General features: G+C 33.7%; 1 protein-coding gene across 1 annotated transcript; it reads left to right on the top strand.

The window, feature by feature from the left end:
- Positions 1-1,309: 1,309 nt before the first annotated feature.
- On the top strand, positions 1,310-11,679 carry LOC108912289. The gene is made up of 3 exons (XM_018717488.1): positions 1,310-1,377; positions 9,280-9,403; positions 9,490-11,679. Exons 2-3 carry the CDS (start codon positions 9,283-9,285, stop codon positions 11,349-11,351), a joined length of 1,983 nt encoding a protein of 660 aa, XP_018573004.1. The 5' UTR covers positions 1,310-1,377; positions 9,280-9,282; the 3' UTR covers positions 11,352-11,679.
- Positions 11,680-16,226: the final 4,547 nt, after the last annotated feature.

Genomic DNA, 16,226 nt, shown 5'->3' with positions numbered 1-16,226 from the left:
AAAAAATTAAAAATATTTTTTGAAGTTTAATACCCTATATAATTTTAACGAAGCGTCCTAAATAAAAACTTTATAACAATTACTAGGTACCCTTAAAAATCACCAAAGAATACGAGGTATCATTTTTGGTCACCATTTTTGAATGACCCTGTATAAAACATTTTTTACACAGGTAAAATAGAATAGAATACACAAAGTAAGAGATAAAACATTGAGAAAATTAATAAACATGAATATAAAAACTATAAAAATAGTTAAAATAGTATCATGTATTGTTGTTGGTAATGTATTATAAAATTTAATGCCAAGTTTTGTAATGGATTGTTAGTTCTGATAAAATGACAATGAATCTCATTTCTCACAATATTGTTGCTTATGTGTAATAAACAATGTAGAATGTATAGATTGCCAAGGCAATTTTAATATTCCGAATTAAGTATTTTTTTGTGCAGTCTTTAGATTGTTCACATTTAATAAATATTTATTCCATGTAGTTTTGTATTGTCGTAATTTTAAGTTGTTTGCATTTACATCTACTTATACTTTCGATCTTGCGTAAATATATGGGGTGCCAGAATAATAAAACAATTGACTATCAGTAAGCAGTAAGGTATGTCAGTACACTAATATTTTATAATGAAGAAACTGGAAACTTACGTACAATCTACCAAATTTATTGTCAAAAAAAAAAATCAGGGATTTCTTCATGATGTGAATTAAAATGTTTAGTTTGCCAATTTTTAACTATATTTTCCCGTTGATCTTTGTTAAGGATAGTAATTTCGGGTTATTGTTGTAAATTGTTGTGCATTTTACCTAATTAATTATTTTTTTTTAACAATAATGAAAATTCGTCGAGACAACCGTACAGAAATGATCTAAAGAGCGCTTGAATGACATCCGTCTAGCTGCCTAATACGCCCAAGCCATTTACTTTCTACGAAATTACCAAATCGGTCTTCAGCTGGCCGAAGTCCGCGATCAAAATGGATTATCGGTTAGTTAACATTTAACAATACCTAAGGATTTCTTCTTCCTCGAAGAGGTGAATGAGTAAGTTAGGGAGGTGGGCAATGGGTCTAGAGAAAATAAAAGAAAACCTGGAGGGGGACCATGTCGGTAATTCTCAAGACTACTGTGATCAGTCTCCACATGGTATGTTTAAGAACAGGACTTGATCGGTAATAATTAATAAGTGTTAACAATAATACTCGTCGAGGCGCTTTAGATAACAATCGAACGTCGCGGGGCACGTTATTCGTATACGGAGTGTTGCTGGGAACCTACATTTTTCGATTGTTAAAGATGTGTCGCGTTCTGGAATATATTGAGGAAAATTAAGCTTGGAAGTTCTTAAGATAGTCTAAGAAAATTAAGGTAAGTTTGGCAGGAACTCAATTTAATCAATGGAGCTACTTTTTTACGGAAAATAATTGTGTTTGCTTTTTTATTTAGGTGTTTTGCTACATGTGAAGAAATTATAATAAAATTAAACTAATGTTTACGTCAAAATTTCCATAAGCCCTTGGCTGATCTTTTTGGCGAAATCCTAATTCAATTAATTTTTAAAATGTATTCATGTGCAGCATCTATCCAAACAAACAAAAAAAAGTAAAATTATGTTCCAAATAAATACCTAGAGACAATATATATTTTTGAATGAAACTACTAATGAAAGTACAAACGACTATCATATTTGTTTGCAACTGCCGTCATTCATATTCAAAAATTAGTCTTGTGGAAAAACAAGTAAGGACGATACATAACTCTTATTAAGAGGGTTTTGAATCCATGTTTAGTAAATAAAGCTGTTGTATTCCAGTTCAGAGTTATAGATTTACGTTGCGAAATGTCTTGTGCATACTTTTATTTGAAATTTAACGTAGAGATAGGATAGATACTACGAAATTTTTTACCTTAAGGGATAGTTTGATAAGAAAAATGTTTTTGGAGGGATTAAATTATTTTGACAAAATAACGTTTAATATACAGTAAATATAATAATTTTTGATGTCAAAAAATATATATTGATTGTATTCAATCAAAAACAAGTCAAACAAACTAATAACAATAATAAGATGTGCCCCTTCTTCTGATGGAAAAAGTGTCAAAATTTTCATTACATTTTAATTACCATTTTCTGGCAAAATTATAATTTCAAAATGAAAATGAAATTGAAGAGAAATCTCAGGATTAGTATTCAGGTAAAGAAGTTTGATATATTAAGTTTTTGTTAAATTATCCATTTTTTACAGATTGCCAAAAGGTGACGGTTTGATTCTTAATTAAAAAGTTTATTCAAAATAGTGGTTTATTATAGTTCAATTTAATCATAATTTTGATCAACTTGCCTCAATGTTTTATACGTTAGTTTGAGGTATATAATAACAATAAGTGACAGTTATATATTTTTCAAAATAAAATGTTCTCTCCACATAACGTAAAAAGGGTAAGAGTTAGGAAAAAAGTAAGTTTCTTAATAAATATCTATTGACTTTTTCTTCTATTATTAAAATTAACAGAGTTAAGGAGGCTAGTAGTTCAAGAATAAATTTTAAAAAATCCTAAGCAGAAAAATGAACGAATTTCGAAAGTTTTTTTTTCAGTCTACTCTAAAAACCTTTTTAAAAAAAATTAGAACAGTTCTAAATTTTTTATTTATCAATTTTAAGGATTTAATAGCACTATTTTTTTTCTGTACAATTCGATTGATTATTTGAAATAATGAAAAAATGTTTCAATATTTTCAAATTGTTTGAGTTTACTATAAAAAATTATTCTCTAAATCTTTAATTAGGTACCCTAGCTCTTAAAAGTTCACTGTTAGAAGTTTAAGAACATTCAGTTTGGGGCAGCGCCGGATTAACCAGGGGGCTAGGCGGGGCTGTAGCCCCGGGACCCACAGGCTCCGAGGGGCCCTCATGCTATTGGAAAAACGGTAGTAAAAGTACTTAATGACAATTTCTAATGCTATGTTTTACCTGAACAAATCATTTTCATTGGAAATGTATGTTGTATTACATATAAAATTTAATATTAAGAAAATAGCATACTAAATTAATTAATTTAAAAGGACTTTTGCTTCCTCATAAAGGAAGTTTAAGAGGGCCCCTTCCCTTCAAGCCCCAGGCCCCACCGAGGCTTAATCCGGCGCTGGTTTGGGGTGATTTTACATAAAAAAGTAGTTATCTTGCACTTGGTAACTTCCATTCAAGCTTGAAAATGTTTCAAAAATTCACAGTATAATTATCTTACAATGCAGTACAAAGTTAACCTTAGACGAATGCTCAACATGACATATAATATATCCTGGGACCATCAGCAAATAATAACATACCACACTGTAAGCCACCATATACATAAAGAGTACAGGGCCTAAACTGGACCCTTGAGGTACAGCAGAACGTGCAAATAAGTATTTGATTGGTAAAGTAATTAGCATTTCTATTGTTGCTGCTCCTAATAACACTTGTCTCAGTCTATTTTCCAGCAGTACCTTTTTAGAATATGAAATTTTTGTAAGGTAGTGGTCTTGTACATGAACAACTGAGGATGGGCTTGGACAAGTCTTCGAAAAAGCGGACAGGCAGAAACCATCGCATCCATCTTCCACTCCGCCGGCCAACAAATCATATGCCTTGTGACAGATGGTCATCAGATATCGGTGCCGATTTACGGACACCCACCGTCAGTCACCCACACACTCGAAGTGTTCTCACGATACCCATAACCGCTCTTTGGGAGGTACCGTCTCGGATGCGGTGCGGGTCATCGATTTTAACGTACTTAGTACCGTGATTAAAAGCTTGATATGCTGATCGGGAAGGCGCGACGCGTCCATTTGGCAATGATTGTTTATCCGTGAAGGACCTCCTCACTTGGTGACAATCAAACCGGTCAGGAAAATGATCGGAGATAAGGATTTATTGCGCTTTGTGCTATACTCACTCAGAGCAATAGTGCAGTTGGTTGTTGGCATGTGGCAAAATACCAAATAAATGAGAAAAAAACCTTAAACCGTTAAAATAAAGTAAAAGTATAGCTAAGAATTTAAAAAATATATCAGGGGAATAGCTTTCATGATAATAGTAATCGAAAACAAATTATTTTCAAATCATCTTGTCTAGAACCACGCGCATCGCAAAAATTGAATCCACGCGACAAAGGATATGCAATTTATTCAGTCATTTATAAACAGCGATTTTAATAGTCGGACACAATGGACTGGGACTGGCAATTGACGTACAAGCCACTATTATTTTCAGAAACTATCGCATTAAGGTAATGGCCGGCGATTTGTTATTGTTGATACTAAAAAAAATCTGCCACGCCATTGCGGCCCGCCCATAAATTCAATATTACCGAGTGTGTGATCTCGAACTAGATAGGACAGAAGACTGTGGGAGGTCTTCATTTGTACCTTGATTCGTTCTATGTGGCGAATTTTAATAATATTCCAACTTTTTATGTATTCAAGTTGAAACAGAAGGCGCTACTCCCCTACACTTAAAAAGCAAACTTATAGCAACATAAAAATCCAATTTGTCACATAAAAATAAACATGTATATTTTATTAGATGTTACTCTGCATATTGGACATTTATAGCGGCACATAACGACAGCAATAAATTCATTACGCGATTTTTAGAGTTGTTAAAAACGCCTTGTTAGCGAAATGATAGTGAATTTTGTGGAGAGAAAAAAAAAAAGGAGAATCCCCATGATTTCATTTGACCTTTCTGTGTGAGAGTTTATTGTTAAAGTAGCTAGAAGTTCAACGATAGTTTTTTTAAACAGTATGTATTCGGTTATTGTGCAATTATAAAGTGACAAAGTAGTAGACAGTGACTTATTCCCAACATGTTGGTCCGTGCAATGAGTGAGGCGTGCGAGAATTGCGATTCCGTGGTCGTATCATTTTAGAGGTTCCCAAAAATTGTTAAAATATAAAACAACAAATAGATAATGTCGATTTTATCATAAACTAATTATTATTTTGCGCCACACCGCTGCGTAAAACTGTTGTATTCCTTTTCATACCTTGCCCTAGACTTTTCCGGTGTATCTTCTTTCATTACTTCCGATATTTTTCCTTCAGTATAGCTCGAGTCCACAAACAATACCTCGGCATGTTATTTATGTCTCCATAGCAACGAAAAAATGTAACATCTAGTAAAGTTTGGATAAGGATTATTTTATTATTGTTAATTGTTTGATTGATTTATGAATCTCCTGTCTACTATTTCGACACTGAAGCATGTGATGGCGTATATGAAAATGTGCATCTCGGACTGGCGCGAGATTTTGCCAGTCATCCTGTTAACTTCATTTTCAGGCTGATTTACATTTAGCGATATCTGACCTGACCTAACCCCGCAGTGCTTTAACCCGAAATCGGCGTAACATCCAAGATACCGGCTGCGTGTGAAAGTCCACAATGCCGCCGAAGCGTTGTGTTAAATTAATAGTAAAAGTTTTGCGATAATGAAATATAATGTAAAATATGGTGTTGTGCTACATGAGCGAAATCATATGGGAAACCGATAACGGTACCGCCAAAGTGTATCATTAAAATCGATTGTATGAATCCGTGGAGGGGTCTTTTAAAAATAATAGCCGCGTTAAAAGGATATGGATACTTTATAGATCATCGCACTAAAATTATATAGTTCGGTTAAACGAACAAAAAATCGATATGTGCTGTAATTACATATTTTGTTCGTTTGTAAAACATTTATTCTGTTTTCTAGTAATTTCAAACTGGGCAAAAGAACCGAACGAAAAAAATAAGAAAGTCAGTGCCAGTGACAAATCAGGTCCTTTGTATTAAACTAGGTCCAGCCATTGCTCGGCGATTTTCAGTGAAGAAGCGAATACGAAGAGGTTATTAAGCATAAAGACCACGCCGATTCTGTCAGATTACACTTTTAAGACGCAATATAGCCTCCAGCTAAACAGATGCGACCATTAGCGATATCTACTATGTATTTTATTTTCCATTGTCAACATAATTTGTAATTTAATACAGGCATATCCTAGTTCGCTTCGCAAGAGGCAGACGTCAATTTCTGTACAAGTTATTATTTAGTGCCACTTTTTCTGAGCCTCAGCCTTGTATTTATGAATATTTAAACGGATACACTAAATAAATACCGAATGACACTAATGCTAGTTATTATGGTATTAAATTGGCGTGAGAATATCGATATTTGTGCAAACAGAGACCGATAGTACTTGCAATTAGTCGATAGGAGTTATTTGAAAATACATTACCATAAAATTTATAAAAAATAGATGCTGGAGAAAAGAAAATATTAAACACTACAGCCAAACAATTTTATAAATTTATGTTTCAACAATCAACAACAAATATGGCTTATTTCACTAATTTGTAACGTACTATAATGTACCATTATAATCTATTATTTATTTGCGTATTAAAATTTTGTAATTTGGATGTTCCATTCGAAGGCATTAAGTCTGATATCACTTTGTTATGTAATGTGTGACAAAAAATTAACAGAATTAAGCAGCACTTAAAAAAATGTGAAATATTGACGTTGCCTCTGCTCTTACATTATCTTGCTAATTTTTTAATGTGACAAGATCAGTATAATGGCTTATAAATATTTATAAATACTCGTCATGTAGCAACAAAAAAAGTTCTGTAAAAAAACAAGGAACATCGGACTGTACATTAACGTTTTTTTTTGTTGACTGGTCTGAGGACAGGTTTTAGCACTGGATCACCATAAACTTAGTTTATTTAAAATGGTTTTACTTCATAAAAATTAATAGTTATGAAATTAAAAAAAAAAATGGATGTATGGTATAATGATTCCTCACAAATTTTTGTTTTGTACAGTCTTCATGGCACAATTTTTTTGGCACAAAATGCGGGAAAGTACGACTTTTTTCTCGCAAACAACCTTGTTAAAATCTGGACTATATGTAGATAAAATATTAATTAACAAATATCATTGCATATTTCTTGTAAAAAAAAGTAACGATTTCTTTGTCTTGATATAACTTTCTTTGTTCAGGATATCTTATAATGAATTTGAATTTTTATTATTTATAGGTTTGTTTATAGCAACAAATTAATTCACTAATTAATAATTAATTGATTAATTAAAAAAAGAAAAGCGAATCTCAACAGTTTTTATAGAAACAGATGCGGTAATTATGTCTTTGTGTCTATTCAACCATGTACCTAACCATTAGCATGGAAAAATGAATGGCACAGCAGATCAAAGTTTTATAGATTCGCCTAAAGTAACGGCATACATGTGGTGATATCCCCAGGAAGGTAGCGACGAAGCTGGGAGGGGTCACCAACAATTTCTCTTGAATAAATATATGAAAATTTAAAAGATACGTTATATTCTCAAACTGACCTATAAGAGACCGTTTTCCAATGTCTGGATTGTTGTTTTTTAAAAAAATTGTAGATGTATAGTTTCTATAAAGTACATTTTTGTGGAAGACTCCTTATTTCTTCATTATTTAAGAATCTCCACCAATCTAGATTGATGATAATGAAATATTACTAATATTAGCTAATATATACTTTAAATCAACAGTTGTTCTTTGCGATGTCTCCGTCTGTAAATGTCGCTACCATCCAGAGGCATAGACCCATAAACAAGAGAGTTATTAGCGCTGCACAAGTTCAAAACTTTTAAGACGACGGCACGCAGTCTGGCGATTGCCATGGCTTGAACACGGTTGATAATCCAAAATGTCATGAGCTATCTTATCACTTAATATTTAGATAACTTAACACACTTTTGTTTCGCGAACAATTATGGGGATTTAATGTATACGACTGGTGTCGGAAATAAATCGGTTTTAAATATAAGGACTAAAGGTCAGTAGGCTAAATTAATTGAGAAAGTATATATTAGATGGTATTTTTTATTTGCTGATGGTGAAGTTCTACCAATTTAATAGTTATATTAATGAAGATGTCCACGAAAAAAGTAATAATAATAAAAATGTTTCTATTTTTTTTTTATACACGTCAATTTCCTTTATTCACAAGCTACTAAGCAATGAGGAAAAACCGACTTCAAAATGTCAGGTTTGATTGAATTTTATTCATAATTTTGATGAGAAATTTTCGTCTTCGACTCGATATAATTTTCAAAATATAAGTGATCTCGAAAAAATTTCCATATATAGTTTAAGTACTACTGATATTATAAGTGAAAGTTTAATTTTCAGAAAATTAAACGAGTCAATGGAAATTTTACATAGGATTATTCCTTAATTTTTTGTAGTGTAGTGTACTCGCATAAAACCAAGCAAGACTTGTCCGTCTCGTAAGGTTGCTGGCAACCAGGTGATGTGCCGCGTTGGTAAAAGATGCAAAACATTTCGAAAACAAACGAAATGGTCACGAAATCGTGACACCCCAAGATGAGGCCCCATCTTATTAAATTGATCATTGCCAGGGAACACCGCTCTACTGAGTACTCATTATAATCCTCTTGTATTGGCTGCCTTTATCACATATTATTTTTGCAAATTATACAGCGCTTCGTACCAGCTGTCAGGTTATAAATTAAGTTCGGCTTTGTACGAGATGGGAACATAGAAACGTACTCACCGAGTGTTGTAGATTTTGAATACGATTTAAAAACTTATTCTCATTTATATTCATGTTCTGCGGACGTGGAAAAATATAGGCCATTATTCAAATGCGCTACTAATACAACGGATAGATTTGATCTTTAGCCATAATAGTTTTATGCAAATTATTTCAGAAAACTTTTTATAAGATAGGTTCATTTCTTACCGGGGCACGTTGGGTTTAGTCGAGAAATATATTAATACATTGTTGTCAAAAATATATATTATACATTTTTAATATATTTGGAGAAGGCGTTCTTTTATTTAAAAAGCTATTTTTGTTTTACTTGTGTGCATCAATGAACGAAAAGTTTTTAAATTACGTCATAGCACATATTTTAATTATTTTTTAAACTCAAATCAGGTAAAAATGACGAAAAAAGTACTAGTTTTGTTTTTTAACTTATTTTCATTTTGTGAGATAGTTAAAAAATTCATTTTGAGACATAAAAAAAGTTCCACAAGGTTTGGTCTCGAGACCTTTACTTTTCGTAATTTATATAAACGAGAGTAATATTTTAAGTATACTTTTCGTTATTGTATTACAAATAAATAAATAATTTAAAAAAAAGTGCTCCATTACTATCAAAAACTTCAGCAAATATGTGACTAACAGGCCGAATATTAATATTTTGTTGCTTCCAGATCATGCGCCACAAAAACAAAGAGTTGACACAATTTTGGTTCCTTATTCTAATTCTACAATTGGCATCTTCGAAGGAGATCAACAATTTGAGCAACTTGACTGAACCCATCAATAGTAGTAACGGTAAGTCAGCATAATTCTCTTAATAAGCTTTTCAAGTATCAAACACACATAATGTGCATATACTAATACTAACGTCTTTTTTTAAGATGATCCAAACCTTCGCAGTCTAATCACTCCTCAAATCGACTACGACCAGTGGAAACCCCTAGGAAGAGGTGATCCCCTGAAGAATGACCCAACCTACGACTATGTCCCTCCAGTACTAGACAGGGTTCAGTACTGGGTGGACCCGGCTCTGAGGAAACCTGATCCCCCTGTACCTGGAGAGAACCAGAAAACGGAAATTCTCCTATTAGGCGTCACTTCGAAGAAACCAGCCTCGGGATCTTCTCAAGCGGACTCCAGAAGGGACACGTATGATCCCTACTTAAAATACGTACCAGGTTCAAACTTCCATCCCAATTCCAATCAGAGGATAGCCAGACCTTCGTTTATACCATCAATACCAACGTCGTTCTTCCCATCCTTCTTTTCTCCATCTAAAAACAAGTATTCAGACAGAACTACATTTTCTAAAGGTACAGAACAGAGAGTTCCTTACACCATGTTGATGCCACCACCTCCAGAGGACACTGGCATTTCTCTAAGACCCTTACCAGAAACTCCAGGTCCTCCAATTACGCAGAAACCAACAACGCAGTTTGTATTTACCACAACAACCCCCAGTAGCTCCACTAGTGGTGGCACCACATCTTCTGTAACGGTTCAAACAGCTAACTTAGTATACCAGTCTAGTAGTCTAAGCGACGCAAGTGAATTTAATGGAAACAATAACAGACAACCTTCAGATCCTTCAACAGTGAATTGGCTATCATCAACTACTACCAAGGGCACCATACCAAATTACAGGGAAGAGTTGGTGTACAACACACATTTAGCTCCGCCTGAGTCCTACATAGAAATAGAGTTTTCTCCCCATAACCTCACCAATAAGCCTTTGATAGCCGCAGATAGCAATCAGAATATAAATTATGTTACGCCACCATCTACCCTTAACACGCAATATAAAGAAGTCATGTTTAAAGGCCAAGTAAGTGACGATAACATTGATATTTCAAACACGTACGTTAAAATTGGTAAACCTGAAGCTGAGGTGCATTCAACAGGTTTCGGCATGTCTAATGTTCCAATCAAAAGTATTGTCCAACATCCTGTACCATCTAGTGTGGTGATGTTTCCACATTCAGCACCAGCCAAACCCAAAATGCCACCTTTGACTATGCAGACCCTCCAAGAGATGCAGACCATGCACCCTCCACCTGTCACTCAGAGCCCTATCTTCATGAAGAGTACCAATCCTGTAATTAGTATCCTGGAAAAGGAAAAATCGAGACCTATCGCCTTTAAAGACTTGACCAGCACCCCAGAAATTACCAACTATCTAGGTTCCTCCACTTCTATGATCAATAGCTTTGTTACTCTTCCATCTACTTCCGCAGAGAAAACCACCACCACCACAGCAGAACCTCCTACCACCACTATGACATCATTAACCACTGATCCCTTATTTAAACATTACAAGCAACCATCAGAACCTCTTAGAGGACCTCTGTACATGATTATTCAAGGTCATTCCAAGGTGAAAACTTACGGACCCAGCAAGCAAATCCACGGTATCCTAATCCAAGAAAGCAACGAGATAGCAGACGACAAATATGAAGAAACCGAATACCAAGTGAAGCACCTACACGGGTTCAAGAAGGAAGGAAATGTGGACGAGCAACCTAGAAAAGCTAGATCGGGAAACATCCAAACATTAAAGCACGTTGTACAAACGGGTTTCGGCTCTATCGACCTTTCTGGCGTTGAAGAAGTAAAGAGGAGAAGCAGCCAAGACTTCCAAGAAGCTGAATTACAGTTGGGGTATGAAATTGCTGACGAAACTGAAGCGACAACGGAGAAATACCATAAAGGCATTGTTGAAGAGGCTAGAAAACTTAAAGTGTGACAATTTTCGTTTGTTGATGACTATGTGCTATAATTTTATATTTATTCGATTCTACTTGTTTTGTATCTGCAGTTTTGCTGCCTTTCGAGTTTGAGAATAAGTCATCTTTCAAAATACTTGTACTAAGTACTATTTGACGACGCTATTTATTCTTAGAGGTGTGTAGCAAGAAACTAGACAGGAAAGCTGTCAAGTTTAAGTCATATTGTACTAATAACCTTAATTTTTTGTAAGGATGTAGTGAAGTAAGTGTAAGAGGCTAGCTTGTGATTCATTTAATTTTTGTGATGAGTTTTATTTACTATATTTCTATTTATTTTTTTTTTAATTTAACTTGTATTTGTAATTTATAATAAAACTGAACAAAATCGACTGCTAGTTATTTTTATAAAATAAATAATAAAATCATACCACAAAAAGTGGTTTATTTTGAGAAATAAAACATCATATCTCCTCCATCTTTGTAACCCTTCTATCTAGAAAAAAATTGTGGATATCAGTTTTAGGAAACTTTTTTGCAATCTCAAAGAAAAATAATAAAAAAAATTATATAATATAAAATCAAAAATAGTGATTTATTTTGAGAAAATAAAAGATAAGTCACATAATATTCTGCCCTGTTCCATGGCAATCTTGTAAATTCCAAAAGCGTTAAATATACAGGGTGTCCTATTAATTAATCAATTATTGTTTTACGACTTTAGTCGTTACCATTTTTTCTAGAAAAATCGTAGGGAGGTAGAATAACCCTGTTTGCAATTTTTTTTTCTCTCGGGAGGAAACAAAAGTAGTACCTACTTTATTTCTTTATCAGTATTTACTTTCCTTTGTTTTAATGTTTTATAGTAAACTCTTACAAAACCACAATATTAGCAGTTTCACTAAGTCTTGTATAGAGGCCCACAATATCTAATAAACCGATGATTTCATATTCTTCTCGCCATTTCTGAGAATTACAAGGAATTTACAAGAATTAATAACTCTTTCGAAATCCCAACGCTGGTGCAAGAGCAGACTGGTACTAAGAATTTTTACAAAAACTAGTAGTGACAAAAATGTGATACGACATGGTGTACCGAGACCAACTATAAATGTCAGACACGTACGATTCATAACTAGGTATGCAATTTTAATTGATTGAAAAACGTAATCTATAATTGTGCAGATTAAATTTAATTATAGATCAAATTGTATTCTGAAAATAAATTATCTGTGTGAGGTTTAGGAAAAGGATTTATTTATAAATGTAGGGTGAATATGACAAAGGCTTTTTTCCCAACAAGTTGCACTGATTTGGCCTTCAGGTGTATAAATAATGTTTTTAAAGAAAGTTGACCATTAGAGAAAATAATTTAATTGGAGCGAAATTCATAAATAATGTATAAAACTTTATTAATAAATTAAAAAACAAGAGTAGGTAGGTCTACTTTGTTTTACTTTTAACTGACCATCAATTAACGCAGGATTCCAGTTCCTGATGGGACGAAAAAAATTAAATGTCAATCACGGGGTCTCAGAGTGAACTTCGATTATTAAATACGATGGTGGAGATAAACATAACATTTCTTTGTATGAAGTTAAGTCTGCCTCGAAAAACTGCTAGATTCGGATTCAGCGACCCAGAAAGAAAAAATTGGCAGGTTTGTTAGAATTTGGCAAGGTTGAATTAATCTAGAACATTTTCATGTCCATGTCCACGAAAATCTACTAAGAAAAATTGTCAAAAAAAAGGCCAACATGGAACTAGACACATCCAAATCAATGCATTGCTCAAAAACGCTGACAGCGTCCGTTTTATTGTAGAATGGAAAAAACTATCTATTAGAGCTTTCAAAGTTTCAGTAATATCGGTTCTATTTCGTGATTCAGTTTGGGGCAGCATGTTGGTTTACAATTTCATTGACATTTATCGACGTAAAACTACACTTTATACGTTTTATATTAAATAAAACAAAATTATTCGCTAAATGAGTGTCAGTATGTCATAGTGGATCTTATGCTGAGCACGCTTCTATCTAATTTATAATCTAGTTCTAAGCGATGCAAAAAATATAACTGATGCTTTCACAGCTCCTCCACAGGAAGTTACAAGTTTGGTGATATGCGTTTTTACATTAATTCCCGGTAAGCGCTCTTACAATATGGACGTGTCGGCTATAATGCATCCAATCTATTTCCTTCTAATGATTTTACTGCATATTTCTGCCCATTCGCAGGATTAATTCTGTGTTGACCGTAATTTATTGGCATTGCTTCAATTATCCGTTTTTTTCCATTGTCGCATTTCATGCTCTTTTATGTCTAATCTACATCATGAGCTCCACTTACTTTTTTCGTCCGTTGGATTCAGATCAGTGCGTGAAAGAGAGAGTTTGTTTGGAGTCTAACAAGCAAGGCTGCTCTAAAATGTGAGCAAGACATTTTCTTGTACTTAAATTTTAAATTATTTGTCTGCAATTCGAGTTTTGGGAAGAGCAAAGCCGATTAAATGATCAAGTGCGGGGCTTGGAGCAAGAGAAAAGCATTTCGGCGGAGTCGAAAAACGGCAATAACTCAGGCACCGATATTTGAGTTTACTTTGTATCGGCCACGGAATAATTGGCGCAATAAACAATAGCCGACAAGAAGTGGTTAAATAATTATTATAGCTGTTCGAGAATCAGGTTTCGGACCACAGGTGTCGCACCTCACCGAAGGCTCCTGTACCCACCGCGAACAGTCGGTAATTTCTTTATCAGTTCACAGGATGCCGCAGGAACTCAGACTTGAAGTTGAGTTGGTAAGCTTTGCTCGAAATTCGAGGTATTAGAAAGGGGATAATAATTTCTTAAATATTTTAATCAAATCATAGTCCATTTATATTCATCGCAGTATTATATTTTATGTTCATAAATTTAATGGAGTTTATCTAGATTCTTGTTATAATATCAGTTAAATTAATTGGTTGAAGCAACTTTACGTTTTTAATCAAACTGCACCAGTTGTTGATGGTTTCACGTTTCTAAAACGTTTAAACAGTGTTTTAAAATATTTTGAAAATGTTATAATATTTAACTAACAACATGTTTTAAAAATATTAACTTGCTGTATGGGTATTGTCAAATTTTTTTATCGCCGCGTTTCCCAGGACACGCCTGTCACGACGGTCAATTATCCAAACCAGAAGTGGACCTCAAAAGAAGTTAATTGTTATATAACACTGACATCGCAGAATGCAGTCGCCCACCCTGTGTGCAACCTACATGCACTTACAGTTGGTGTGTGATCTATTTTTTGGAGGTCTTTGATGAAACGAGCTGTGTAAGTTTTGTTGAGCATGAGAAAAACGTAGTTTGATTCATTCCACGGGGTCTATTGTATTCCTAAACTTACAGTAAGATTCCGACCATTTACTTTCATCTAAAACTGTTAAAAAAATACTGACGTTTTTATTCTGTTTCCTAAATATCAGAAATACACTTTATTTCACTGGAGCGAGAGTGACTTTTGTTCTAGAACAAAATACACGTTTCTGTTCAAATATAAAAAAGTGATTGGAAACATTATATCTAGCATCAATAAAAATAATATTTTATCACATCTAATAATAAGTGTATTAGATAATTAAAGATCTTATCACACTCAATGCATAGATCGAGTATCTTTTAAACGTATTGCACAATTGAAAAGTTATTTATAATGTTCCTTTTGTGATAATTTTGTATTCGGTCGACGATAATGGATTTAAGCAACATGCTATGCGACAAGCGCCATCTCGAGAACGTGGTGCAAATCACAGAATATCAAGTTTTGCGATGATATCCGCGATAATTTTTAAGATGCAAGCGCACCAAACGGCGAAAGCAGTAAGCTCCGAGACAAGGTAATTTTGACATTGCCGTTCGTGTTTACACATTTATTTGAACAACATTCGTCTTATTTGCCATTATTATTAGTAATTATGTTATCAAGCCGCAGTTATTTGACTTTTGTGTTATTTTATAGGTCTCAAATATTTCATAAATAAATTTTAAGGCAAGTATTTATGTCTACTTTATTTGTCTCTAGCATTACAATTTAATGTACATTTTATTAGGTTACAACTATGAACTTATCCGTAGTGGAATACATTTCCTATTTACATTTTTACATATATGCCAACAAAAACTCTCATTGTATATCAGAAGGAGAGGCAGTTTTTAGCGCTGATCATGTGGTAATATATGGGAAAATTGGGCAAAATTAATGCAAATTTAGAAATTTATATTGTGTCTGCAAATTAGTGCCCTTACTTACTAACAACCCTCATGAAATTTAGGGAGTATTATCTATCGGCAATAATATTTTGAAAATTTCTTCAATGGTTTGATGAAAACTTAATTTTGGATTTTTCTTGGACCATGAAGGGCAACCTTGAACTGAACAATAATAGTTTGATAGTTTCTTCTTTCTATCCATAATTGCTGAAATTTTCCTCACACTGTTTTCTTAAAATGACAGTGTTCAAAAAACGAACACTAAACACAGTTTTAAATAAAATACAAAACGAAATGTCACACACAGGGAAATGTGTATTATATGTTTTGTGGGGAAATGTTTACCTTGTTTCGCTAGTATCACTTGCTACCGCCAGAGGGCGAGCTCTTAGCTGCATTCGCGAATATTTTATTTTCATTTACTTTAACTTCAACTGTCAGTTTTCCTGATCGTAAAGTTTTAACTATAAAATTGTTACGAGAATAACTTTGGACAGGCTTTCACATCTGGTGGCTAATAGCAGAAGCTTGGCGAAATGCGAGACTGAAATCTGGGACGGTGGAAGGCAGACTATGTGCCGATACTATTGATCGAAAAATCGAGTAAAATAATAGAAAGAAGTGGAAGACTCTTTGTAAT

This window comes from Anoplophora glabripennis, unplaced genomic scaffold (genome assembly GCF_000390285.2).
Source record: "Anoplophora glabripennis isolate ALB-LARVAE unplaced genomic scaffold, Agla_2.0 scaffold183, whole genome shotgun sequence".
In the NCBI taxonomy this organism is placed as follows: domain Eukaryota; kingdom Metazoa; phylum Arthropoda; class Insecta; order Coleoptera; family Cerambycidae; genus Anoplophora; species Anoplophora glabripennis.
Note: the sequence above shows the minus strand (reverse complement) of the source record. Positions and strands in the feature narration are given on the sequence as shown.